This window comes from Punica granatum, chromosome 2 (assembly GCF_007655135.1).
Source record: "Punica granatum isolate Tunisia-2019 chromosome 2, ASM765513v2, whole genome shotgun sequence".
NCBI lineage: Eukaryota > Viridiplantae > Streptophyta > Magnoliopsida > Myrtales > Lythraceae > Punica > Punica granatum.
In genome coordinates, this window is record NC_045128.1 from 29,964,599 (window position 1) to 29,977,433 (window position 12,835).

The following is a 12,835-nucleotide window of genomic DNA, read 5'->3' on the forward strand; positions in this document are numbered from 1 at the left end:
CAGCGCAAGCGATTTTCCACTAGTAAGTCTTAAAAATTATGTATATAATAAAATTCAGGGCTCTCTACTTGGTGGCCTGCGGAAATTTTTAAGTTCTTATGGCCATTGAGCATGTAAGTAATAATCAAAAACGAAAAAGAGAGTTTATAGAATATAACATTACATTTGGAAATTGGTGCAGCAAACATATATGTAGTGTTATTATTAGAAAAAGAGAGTAGGGGAGATACAGATGTTGGCGTTTACCCACAACACAATATATCTCAATCTATATATCTATATTCATGTTTATATATTTATCATCGATTAATCTTTCCAACAAGCAAACTACTTTCTCCACTCAACGACATATTTAGTCCTGACTGAGATTTCTTCATCCATCATGTTGCCATCACCGTCAAACTCCTACTCCCGCTGAGCATCATCAAAATTCTCAGCTTTTTGATCTCCAACTCGACTTGCTCCAAACCATTCATAATCACTGCCTCTGCCCAGCATTCCAATCGCAATGTCAATGCGCCAGCAGACCTTGCTCAAGGTCATCATTCTCGGTGGCAGCCGGTACATTTCTCTAGGTTTAGCCACGATAAAACTCATCTAAGACTTGAATGAGGCGTTTGGTTTCAGAGTTAAAGTAACTTTGATTTTGATTGTGGAAAAGGACAAATGTTGTATAGTGTGTTGAGTTAAAGTTAAAGTTGACTTGGGAAATGTGTATTTTTGTTGTGTAGTAGGTTGAGTTAAAGTTAAAGTTAAAGTTTTTGTGATTTTAACCTTGAAAACAAACGAGCCGGCCCTCACTTAGGTCTTTCACAGTAAAACAAAGACATTCAACACTTGATGGGTTGAAAAAGAGAAAAAAGTAAACATGATCAAAGTTACATTTACCTAACTCCCATTTGCCGACTTGCCATGGACAACATAGAGAGAGAGAGAGAGAGAGAGAGAGAGAGAGAGAGAGAGAGAGAGAGGGATAAGAAGAGGAAGAAGGAAGAGCGAATAGGGAGAAGGGCCTCTCATGGGAGTGAATGGGGAGAAGCCGATGCATATATATTTATAGGTGCATGCATGCATGAGGATATTTCCGGCGTGCATATATCGAGTTATATGCTACTCAAAAAATGTGTTAAAATCTTTTTGATATCCTAAAAATATAAAGTATAGATAGAGTTAACATCACGTATATCTTCTTGTAATATTAAAAATTACTCACACTTTTCAAAATAATAATTGAGCACCATAATTTTCCTAAAATCATTGAAAAAAATTGAGAAAATTTAGAGAGCTAATGGTTAGACAATGGAGGCTCACGTCTCGCACTTCAGCTTTTATATATTATAATTGATTACACTCTTCTCTGTTAAATTTTTTCTCAAATGACACTAAGTTCCAATCTTAGTAAACACGACCATTAATCTCATTCATATGAACATGTTGACTAATATCGTTAGAATATCCCATGAAATATTTTGTTAACTTTTATAAATATTTCATTTAAAAAAATCCAATAATAGAAATAGCAATAGTAATAATGTAATTTCACTTTTATTTTTTATTTATTTTAATTCTTGAAATAATTATTTATTTATTTATTATAGGGTAAATTACACCATACATCACGATTTTTGAAATAATTTCACGATGCATCATATTTTCAAAAAATTTCACGACATATCACGAAATTTTTTTATTTTTCACCGCACATCATATCGTTACTTTCCCGATTAAAATTAGATTAAATGGTAATGTTACGACATTTTCAGAGAAAAATTTACATAAAAGAACTTGAGGGATTTAAAATGGAATAAAATGAAAAATGCAAAATTAAAGAGAGAGAGAGAGAGAGAGAGAGAGAGAGAGAGAGAGAGAGAGAGAGGGGATGGGAGGGGGTGGGGGTTGTTACCCGGCGGCCACCCCCAATTGCGGCGACCACGATTGGGGGATCAACGGCCAGCGGGGCTCCCCCGACCCCCCATTTCGGGGATCCCAATTGCTATAAGTTTTGTCTAAGATAATTATACTATACAATACGGATTTTTACTTTTAGTGTGCGATAAAGTCGATTCAATTTCAACATATAGCTCAAAAAATAAAATCACGCAACAACAAATAAAATCACGCAACAATACACAATCTATCATTTCAATTTCAACATTTGTAATATTGTTGTTGTTGTCGCTGTTGCTCTTGTTATTATTAGGTCAGAACTTTGTCATAGGACAACAGTTGATACATATTTGTTTCTGAATGTTGACCTGTTTTGTTCTTCATGGAGGCTTCCACTTGCAAGTGAGCGCATTATTTTCTAGATACTATACCCAGAGAGACAGCATATATACCATCATCGAAATGAATTTATATTTTAAGATGGAAAAGAATCTACGGTGGGATATGGAGAAGAATTCAAAATGCTTTAGTCAAAATTAATCACATCCTGAAATACATAATATATAATTAAACTAACGAAAGAAACCAAATTGCATCAAATGGTCCTATCTATTGATTGTAAATCGATTCGTAGTCAGATATAAGACCTTGACTTTTCATCATCATCATCATATATACACACACACACACACAAAATGGAATATGTATATTTGATCATTCCACAATTTATACACAAAATCAAATAAACTCTTAAAAACATTTCACTTGTCAAAGAGCAAAACGTAGTCGTTAAAAATCTACTACAACTGAAATAAATTAGTTGCACATCAGTTGTCACAGCTCCATAACTACAAACTTGACAATTAAATATATATAATTATTTTAGTTGTTAAAAATAACTTTTTAACAACTAAAATTAATTATTTAGTTGTTAATAAACTACTTTATTACAGTGATATTTCTGCCTATAAACAACTTGAGTTAGAAACAACTTGAGAGTGTTTTTTTTTTATATAATTTCAATTCCCTGCCATTGAATTTGACTTCGACAATATCCATATCTATATATCTATATAAACTTGACTATAAAATAATAAATAAGCTCATAAAGTAAAAGTGATAATATCATAAGATTAAAAAGGTCATCTAATATCTATATGTATATATAAAATTGAACACGATATAATAAATAGTGGCACTGTTGGAAATGTATGTATAATTAGGATTAAATTAGTAAATACATATAAATTATTAAATACTTAATAATTTAATTATGTAAGCACATTCTTGATTTTGAAAAAGAAAACAAAATTTCTCAAAATTGATTTAGAAAAAAAAATCTAATTACTAAAAGTTACATATTTATAGAAAAGCATTTCTATGTTATTAGTAACAAAAGCAAAAATGTATTGATATGCAATAAGTATATTCAAATGTTGATTACTTTTGAAATAGTAACAGATAAATCTATTTAAAATTTTTTAAAAGTATGAATTTACAAAAATAATTTATGATAATAGATGATTTGCATTTTTTTTGTTGCAAAATACATGAAAAATATCTATTAAATTTTTTTAGCGTTCGATATTTAAGAAAATGCAATATGTTTTCTAAGTAATATCATTTTGTTCATCCATATTTTGTATTATAATTCACTTTGAATTATTTTTAATTTTTTATTCTATGCACTAATATTTGAATTGTTTCAACTAAAAATATATGATGACAAAATTTTAAAATCTCTTAAAAATAACCATTCTAACAAAAAACGTGTTATAACATGGATAAACAACTAGTATTATACATATATTAGCAACATATAGAAGGGAAAAAAAAAGGCGTAAAACTTAATAATTTGGTATATGAGAACTCACAAGGATGTTATACATGCCGAATCTTTTTCAGTAGTATATCGAAATAAAGTGTTGTGTTTCTTGTGAATGCACGATGGCTGGGACTAATTAGACTGAAATAATCAAGGAGGATTGAAATCAATAAATTGCTTTTGTCTAAAAGAGATGCCGACCATCTAGAAGTGACTAGGAGTGCGACATATTTTGAAAGGTAACCAAATATCTCATGGATTAGGCATGGAAATGATATACATATATATGTATATATATATATATATATATGTGGCTCTGAATTGGAGACTTTTGGAGAGTAAAGCCAAAATACAAGTCAACGACCATTGAGGCAGCTGATCTAACTCACAATATCATATTGAATTATTCCTTTACTTTTTATTATGGGGAAATTTCATTTTGCCCCTTAAATTTGCGCTTTTTCTCCTCCTCGATCGATTTGCTATTGAATGTTTCAGAGTGTAGGGACTGGCAAGTTGGCAACAGTTTCTAATAAATCCAAAAGACAGAACGCCTTGAGGACCTAAAACTACATAGAGAAGTCAAGTTAGGGGTTATGATAAAAAGATTCGACTTTTCTATGCTTAAGTCACTACGGACTCGAGAAAGCCAGGAAAATTTTCCAAAACTGGAAAATTCTCAAGTTGTAAGGCTTAAGCTTAACTCCTTATTTATAGCTAGAAGTCTACCGTGGATAGTTTTAACGTATTACTAAGCAATTGAGCCCGCACTATGCCGCATGATCAAAAAGTTACATTTAATCATATGATAGAAAGATACAGATTAAGAAATTATTATTTGTTATTTGTATTAAGTTAATTTCAAAAGAGCTGTCCTTATTTTACTCTCTTACTAAATATAGCCAAAATCGAAACATGTTAAAAGTTTAATCAACGGTCTCACGCTAGTACAGTGGATACTTTTAACATTTTATACCCCTACACATCCAGGTGTGCTTACCATAATAGCTTCGTGCTTGCGCTGCTTCTTGGTCATGTTGAGTTCCCGTAGGTATTAGTCATCGTAAGTAGAATGCTAGCAGATGCTTTTGGTATTATATGATTGCTCTACTGAAATATATGCATATAGCTTGTATATATTTTATATCCATAGAGGATAGAGCTTTTCCTTTGAGCAGGTCTATTAATATTTAAGCAACGGTCCATAGATCAGGCGATCCATGCGTTCACTCATTCACATTGCTTGTCTTGACATATAAGGAGCCATATCCTCACTGTCAAGACGGCAGTTGAATGAACCTCAAGGGGTTTGGTCTAATGGTTAAGGTGCGCCTAAACTTGCAACCGATTTCGGGTTCAAATCCCTTTGGGGCCACTGGAGCGCTTTTGGCGTGATTACCTGCTCTGTACGCTGCCGGGAGTTCACAGAGCCCCGAGAATTAATCAGGCGAAACCTAGACACCCCGGGTTATCAAAAAAAAAAGACGGCAGTTGAATGTTGTTTGTAGCTTGGATGGAAAGGTGTATCGCGGAAGATTAATTTAATTTCCGGGCCCGATGTTGGGTTAGCAACACTATAAAGAAGCTGACCTTCTCATTAATTTTAGACAAGGCTGTTAATATAGAATTTCTATGCAAAAATGGTGGAGGATCAACAAAATTAAAATGTAGTATCGAATCATAAAATCTTAACTTTCTATAAAAAAAATGAATATAAAGTTTCTAAAGTAATTTTATATATACTATGAATGATAACTTTTTTCAGATAAAATTGAGGATCAACATACATTATTATTAATATCTTATGAAACAAACCAAACATTCTTTTTAATTATTTTAGTTTCCAAATGACGATGTTTTATAGATAAACTGAGGTTAGAAGAAATTGCAAATTAATTCTTCATTTTTAAAGCTTAAGAGCTAAACCAATTATCAATTTTCCTTAAATTAGGATAAAAGTAATAATAAATTAATTTAATTAATTTTTGACTCTGTAAATTCAAATTTTCACTGATTTTATTGAACAAACTAGCATTTCTATTCAAGGCTATCATATGTATATAAGTTTCTAAGGCGAGTTAACTCACCATAAAAATTAAAAACTTAAAATCGTAAGTTTTCAAGAGTCAGAATCAAATTTTAAAGGAGTGACAATATTGATTTTAGGACAGAAAGCAAAGTTAAGGGGGTGCAAATTGGAAGAATCCATAATATGCTAATAATGCATGCTTTATTAATGTGTAGTGGGGCCCCGTGCTGCATGGAAGATTGGAATGTAGCAGCCGAAAAGGAAGCTATGACTATATTAGTTATCGAAATGTATAGCAGCAGCTGCCGGCTAAATTATCCCAAGAATCTGACTTGAGTATATATAACATATATATATATATATATATACACACACACGCACATATTACCATGATGTTTGATCACTTCTTCTCCTTCTCTTTCTAACGGCAGGTCAAAGAAGTTGACCATCTTGCAGAGAGGGAGGCAGAGGAGGAGATGGGAACGACGGTGATTCCGAGCTCCATGGAAATGGAGGTCTCCAAAGCTAATGGAGACAGTTACAAATCAGAAGGCACCGCCCTCCCTCAGGAGCTGGACGCCGGAGCACTCTTCGTCCTCAAGTCTCAAGGTTCCGATCCGATACTTGTTCTCCTTGGGATTATACATACGTATGTTTGTCGAGGATATGATTGGACCAAGTACGCATTTGTGATCTCTAGTTTGATGCTGCGCCTTGGTTTGATCTTCTGTGCATAATTACAGGGTCATGGTCGCACTGCGGGTACCACCTGGCAACGTCAATAGTGTCACCGGTGCTGCTGAGCATTCCCTTCGCGATGAGCCTCCTGGGCTGGACTGCAGGAATCATTTGGCTGGCCCTCGTAGGGGCGGTCACTTTCTACTCGTACAACCTCCTCTCCCTAGTCCTCGAGCAACAGGCTCAGAAGGGCCAGCGCCAGCTCCGGTTCCGTGACATGGCCCGGGACATCCTAGGTGAGCATCTGTGTCCGAACATGTTATTTAGAGAGGCTTGGCCTTGAGATTCTAATTTCCTGCCGTACTAGTACTTCAACGCTGACCATTAGCAAGACTAGACAGTGATTATCAATTTTTCTCAGTTATAAAGGAGTTCCTGAGCCTAATACGTACAAGGAAATAGAAACAGAAATCTGAATATAGGAGAATAGATAGTTCCACAGTTAAAAATCGAACATGAAACCTGTTACTTTCTAGATTAGACGAGAGCGTGTCCTCTGCGGTCACTACAAGTTTTACTGAAAATTATTTACATACAGGGCCTGCTTGGGGGAAATACTTTGTGGGGCCACTTCAGTTTGCAATATGCTACGGTGCAGTTGTTGGCGGCATTCTCCTTGGAGGACAGAGCCTCAAGGTCACTCTCCTTTAATTTTCTCAAAAATTAGGATTAGCCTTCTTAAATTCTTAATTATTCAGAAACCCGATATTTTATGGTCTCTCTCGAGCAAATGCACCCGCGAGTTTCAGCGCACTTCCATGTCGGTTTGTCGATTTCGCATAAACAGGAGAAGACATCAGTCGACCCTTCTGGCCTTCTAACAAAAGGACTTGATATTTATGCTGCGTTTGAATTGTTAGTGTGATTTTAAAATCATGATTTTGATTTTGATTTTGATTTTGATTGTGGAAAAAGACAAATGAGATAGTATTATAAATTTGACTTGGAAAATGTGTATTTTTGTTGTGTAGTGTGTTGAGTTAAAATCAAAATCATGATTCTAAAATTACTTTAACAATTCAAACGGGGCTTTAATCAATATCACATCATATAATGCGGATGAACAGTTTCAGGCGATTTTCCAATGTCGAAAATATGTCATAGATCATCTCTTTCTAATTCTTTAAATTGTTTCGCAGTATATATATTTGCTCTCGAGGCCAACTGGGACGATGCATCTCTACCAATTCATAGTGATGTTCGGGGCACTGACTCTGGTTTTGGCACAACTCCCGTCCTTCCACTCCCTCAGACACATCAACCTCGTCTCTCTTCTCCTCTGTCTTGCCTACAGCGCCTGCACCACCGCTGGCTCCATTGATGTCGGTAAGCAAATCCAATTCTTCCATAGACACCAGTAATTGTTCTGCAGCTTAATTTTTCCACATACATAACAATAAATTAAGTATCGGTATTGTTGACGCAGGAAATTCGAAGAATGCGCCAGCTAAAGACTACTCCTTACGCGGGAGCAGAGAAGATCAGATCCTTGGAGCGTTCAATGGAATTTCAATTATCGCCACTACCTACGCCTGTGGAATTATTCCTGAAATACAGGTTTCCCTTGCTGGACCTAACTCAGATACAGCTCATCACAGGCCGATCAACGGATATCGACTGACGACTATTTCTCTTTCTGGGGCATGATTTTTCAGGCGACACTGGCTCCTCCAGTGAAAGGGAAGATGTTCAAGGGGCTGAGCTTGTGTTACTCGGTGATAGCAGCGACTTACTTCGGTGTGGGGATCTCAGGGTACTGGGCATTTGGGAATCAAGCCCAGAGCTCATTCCTGAGCAACTTCATGGGTGGCCTCAACAAGCCATTGATGCCCACTTGGTTCCTCCTCATGACCAACATCTTTGCCATTCTCCAGCTATCGGCCGTCACGGTCGTAAGTGTCCTCACTGTATACGCATTATAGCAATTCCAGGGCATTTTGCTTGATGATGTTCACGGAAGCTCTTCCGGAAATTTACCCATTCCTAGGATGGGATTAGAATTGCATATGCTCTCCGTTAGCTTAGCGACTACAGTCTTTCCCTACGACATACTACTTGGCATGCTTCGGGAAATGAAAAAGATCAGGGAGTTATGCAAATGACCTCAGGCGGATCCAACATCGAGCGAATGAATGCAATGCATATGAGCTCAGCCTTAGGCGTTCAGCGTTCCATAGAGACATGTACATGTCCTTCTTGATTATGTACTACTATTGCGGGAGACTATAAGAAGGGTCGACGTTTCCATAAAATCTTCCCACTGCGAGACTTTCTCCACGGATAGTTATATTTCTTAAGGTATTTCCACAAAATAAAGCCTTTCGTGATCGGTATTCGCCTCTCTACAGGTGTACTTACAACCAACAAATGAGGTGTTCGAGAAGACCTTCGCCGACCCTAAGATGGGACAATTCTCAGCCCGGAATGTCATCCCGAGGCTATTCTTCCGATCCCTGTCAGTGGTTTTGGCCACGCTGTTTGCCGCGATGCTGCCCTTCTTTGGGGACATCCTGGCACTATTCGGCGCATTCGGGTGCATTCCCTTGGACTTCATACTGCCAATGGTGCTCTACAATGTCGCCATCATGCCCCCGAGACGGAGCCTAATCTTCTGGGTGAACACTTTGATCATAGTGGCATCGTTGGTTTTGGTGGTCGTCGGAGGTGTCGCATCGGTTAGGCAGATTGTACTCGATGCCAAGGTTTATCGCCTGTTTGCTGATATGTGAATTAGTAGTTATAGCAAACCTCCTTCCTAGAAATCATGTCTACCATTTCTTCATTAGCCTTTAACGGCTAATTGCGTAATTAGGTGAGAGAGAGTTTGACGCAGTACCTACAATTTTCACCGAGATTTGCAGTTTTATAGTCAGATATGTAGATGTGGCTACGCCAGAAGTGACTAAAATTAAGTAATTGAATTTCAATTAAAATAATAAAAGAAAACAAAGTGAAAGAAAATAAGTGGGCGTTTAAATTCGGAATAGTGATATACTCTACTCTACTTTATAAAATGGAGATAAAATAGTTGATGGAAATTATTATTAAAATATTGGATTGGATGTACTAATGATTCAGAAAAAGTATGTGAGATATTTATTATAAAATTGAAAAAAATGACAAAAAAAGTAATGGCTAATTGAAAGAATTTAATATTAAAAAATTAATTATAATAACAAATAAGAAAAGGTATGAAGATAATTTATTATTAAATTGAAAAAAAGATAAAAAAAGTAATTATTATATTGATAAAGTGAAAGAAAAATAAAGTGGAGTGGAGTAAAGTAAAATTAATTTTATTGTAAAACTAAATAAAGTTTTGTGAAGAATAAAGTTTTTTTTTTTCATTTACAAAATAAATTGTTCTTTTAATTAGAGTCTAAAATCGACTCGCTAAAGTTCAAGAGACTTTTAAGCAGTATAAATTTTTTAAATTTATTGTTTGATATGCAGCTTCAAAAGGCAAATAATAAAGGTCATCCGCAGCCATAGGAAAGAGGACAATTAGGCCTCGCCCGTTTCTTTATCAAAACAAACAAAGAAAAGAGGACATAGATTGGGATCGAATATAGTGGGTTAGTGGGAGGAAAAAAAAAAGGACTAAATTGAGTCTTTACTGGGTAGAATTACACGTAAAATCTTAACCTAATTGTGTACATTAATTATAATTAATTTATTATAAGTATTTTGGAAAAGTTAAAGTGAAAATAAATGAAATTTTTAGTTTTATAAAAATAAGGGAAATGGGGGGGTGGGGGCTAGAGGGGGTCTCGCCACGGTCACACCTCTCCTTCCGAGGTCGTCAGTGGCATCTACATTCGCCGGCGACCTCAAAGGGGGAGAAGTGGCTGTCAGCAAGACCCTCTTCTCCCCTAATATTAAGGGACCAGGGAACCTCAGTCTCAGTGGTGGCAATTGCTCCACCTCTGAGGTTGTCAATGCCGTATATATTCGCTGGTGACTTTGGAGGGGGAAGGGTCGATGCCGGCGAGGCTTCCCTCATTCTTGATCTGTCATTTCCTTCTTTTCGAAAAAATTAAGTATTTTAATATTCTTGAAAAATTTTTGGGTGAATGAAAGTTAATGTTTATTTAAATAAAATGTCACATCAGTATTTTTTATTAAATTAAAAATAATAAAAGGATCAATGGTGAACCAACCAAGGAAACTTGAGGGCTGAAATTAGCCCAAAATAGATTTAGAACTAAAATCCGCCCAAAATAGATTTAGAACTAAAATCACGAAAGAGTAAGGTTCAGGACACAAATTGACCTTTTCTCAATAAACTTATTAAATTTTAAAATTTTGTTCCTTAAAAATATAAATGCCCCATACAATATCTTACAGTTCGACTTCTGCCCTATGATTTTTTACAACTCTTAAGAAAAAATAGAAAACTTTTTATTTATCTCCTATACATAATTTTTTACTTATCTAAATTAGTGGGATTCTTGTGCAGCTTTATTTTTTCTCCAATTTTCTATATGGACTTCGAGTCTCTATTATACTTGAAAAAATGTGTTATTTAAAAATCACATAAGATGAAAGCTCAAGATTCAGCAAACTTTAAAAATGATGACAACAAGTGTATGTTTTATTAGTAAAGTGGATCAAGAAGTTGTTCATGTTGAAGACTGAAATTGTCGGTGCGTGGAAGTTGTTTCATGTTGGCTTTGGTCCCCGGTATAAGAAAGCGTGAAAGTCCATCTGAAGAATACTGAATTGATTGATTCGATGACATTTGACAAACGAGCTAAGCAAGTAAATAATTCATAATCCCCAGTAAATAGAAAATAATTTTGTTTTGGTGCGCAAGAAAATAACTAATATAATGTTGTTTTGGTGCACAAGAAAAAAAAAATTTATTTAGTTTGATCATTGGATCACAATATGTGGTTATTTCATAATTCCAAGACGTGCTTCTTAACATTAGTTTCTTATAAGAACTAAAGATTACTTGGACTAATTAATTTATGCTCTAATTAATTCCTTATTTAAGATAAATTGGGCTAATAAGTTAAATTTCCACTTGCCATTACCTTTGCAAGTTGAGGCTAATTAAATAAAATTTATGGCGGGTCCCATCGATAGACTTTGGGGTCACATTTCAGTAGGCAGGATACGAATCGCTTTTCTTGCTTTTGAACTTTGCATTTTATCAAATCAAATCAAATCAAACAATCCTAAAAAAGAATAAACCAAAGCATAAACCCCAATTTCGGGCTTTTCCCAGCCCAACCATACGTAATTTGTCACGAGTTAATTATTATAAATTTCTCCATATATAATTTCCATATCCTGTGGGCTAATGCCTTGAAACAGACCCGTATTTTTCGAATTACGGAGACCAAAAAGGGCCAAAAATTACATGGGTTAAATATGAAATTTTATAATTACTTCCTCCCGTTAACGGATTGTGAAGAACGTGGCCCGTCAATGATTGGGCAGTGCCCACTGCCCACATTATTCGTCCTAGGAAACCGGTGTCTCGTACGGCGATTGGCGCGTGTGACGGTGTGAAACGTCGAACTTCTTTATCCTCTTTATTTTATTCCCGACGACCAGCCGAGCAACCAATATCCAACAAAATATTTGTACTAGAAAGTGGTGGCCAAAAATTTCAATGGCACCCTCCCAATTCTCAAGATGAACTTGACGCAAAAATTTGTAGCCCCATTGAAATTTCGCCCAATAAAACCTTGGGAAAGATTAGTTCACTTCCCCAATCGAAAGACTGGAATGAATTCGTGAAAGCTTAGAGGCGGTTTACGAACAATTAAAGATTCGAATAAAATGAAAAATAAATGAGTTCATATCATTTAGGTGTTCAAAGGTCAAGTCAACCATCACTCACCGTAAATTGAGAAAATGGGTCACTCATGAGACCAACGATGCCCCTTGCTCAAAACTTTCTTGTCCTCGCAACTTTCTTATGGAAACTAAACTAAGAATATGAATGTTTATTATGAAACGAGAAATGAGATACCATTAGTCGTACGTCACCTTCTTTTACAATTTATAAGAGTCCACTCGAACCAAATCCAGTTACTCAGATATTCAACAATTGTGCTTTTTTTCCCCCTTTTTTTTAAATTATGTCATAGTTTTAAGTTTTGAAAGATCTATGCTCGAAAAGCACGTTTTGTTCTTCTAAGCATGTAGTTTGGGTAGTAAACCTCTCACTATAGGAAGCAAGGGAGTGATACTTAAAATGTACCAAACTTTGGGGACTGAACAATATTTCCTTAAAACAGTACCCGTGAGAGAGAGACACAATCGCCAACAATATCTGCCCGCAGAAAATAATTACAATAAAATAATATAATAAACTTCCTACCCAAAAAATGAAATTTTAC

The 12,835-nt window shown here is 35.4% G+C and overlaps 1 protein-coding gene across 1 annotated transcript; it reads left to right on the plus strand.

The window, feature by feature from the left end:
* The first annotated feature begins 6,067 nt into the window (after positions 1–6,067).
* On the plus strand, positions 6,068–9,395 carry LOC116194670 (GABA transporter 1-like). The gene is made up of 7 exons (XM_031523538.1): positions 6,068–6,350; positions 6,485–6,715; positions 7,018–7,115; positions 7,619–7,805; positions 7,906–8,036; positions 8,135–8,371; positions 8,828–9,395. The coding sequence occupies exons 1-7, from the start codon at positions 6,218–6,220 to the stop codon at positions 9,206–9,208; spliced, it is 1,398 nt and encodes a 465-aa protein (XP_031379398.1). The 5' UTR covers positions 6,068–6,217; the 3' UTR covers positions 9,209–9,395.
* The last annotated feature ends 3,440 nt before the right edge of the window (positions 9,396–12,835 follow it).

Bases quoted from the DNA above. Each gene is read 5' to 3' on its own strand.
- LOC116194670 (XM_031523538.1), top strand. From the start codon at position 6,218: ATGGGAACGACGGTGATTCCGAGCTCCATGGAAATGGAGGTCTCCAAA. The intron at 6,351-6,484 runs GTTCCGATCCGA...GCATAATTACAG, and splicing joins CTTCGTCCTCAAGTCTCAAG to GGTCATGGTCGCACTGCGGG. The intron at 6,716-7,017 runs GTGAGCATCTGT...ATTTACATACAG, and splicing joins CATGGCCCGGGACATCCTAG to GGCCTGCTTGGGGGAAATAC.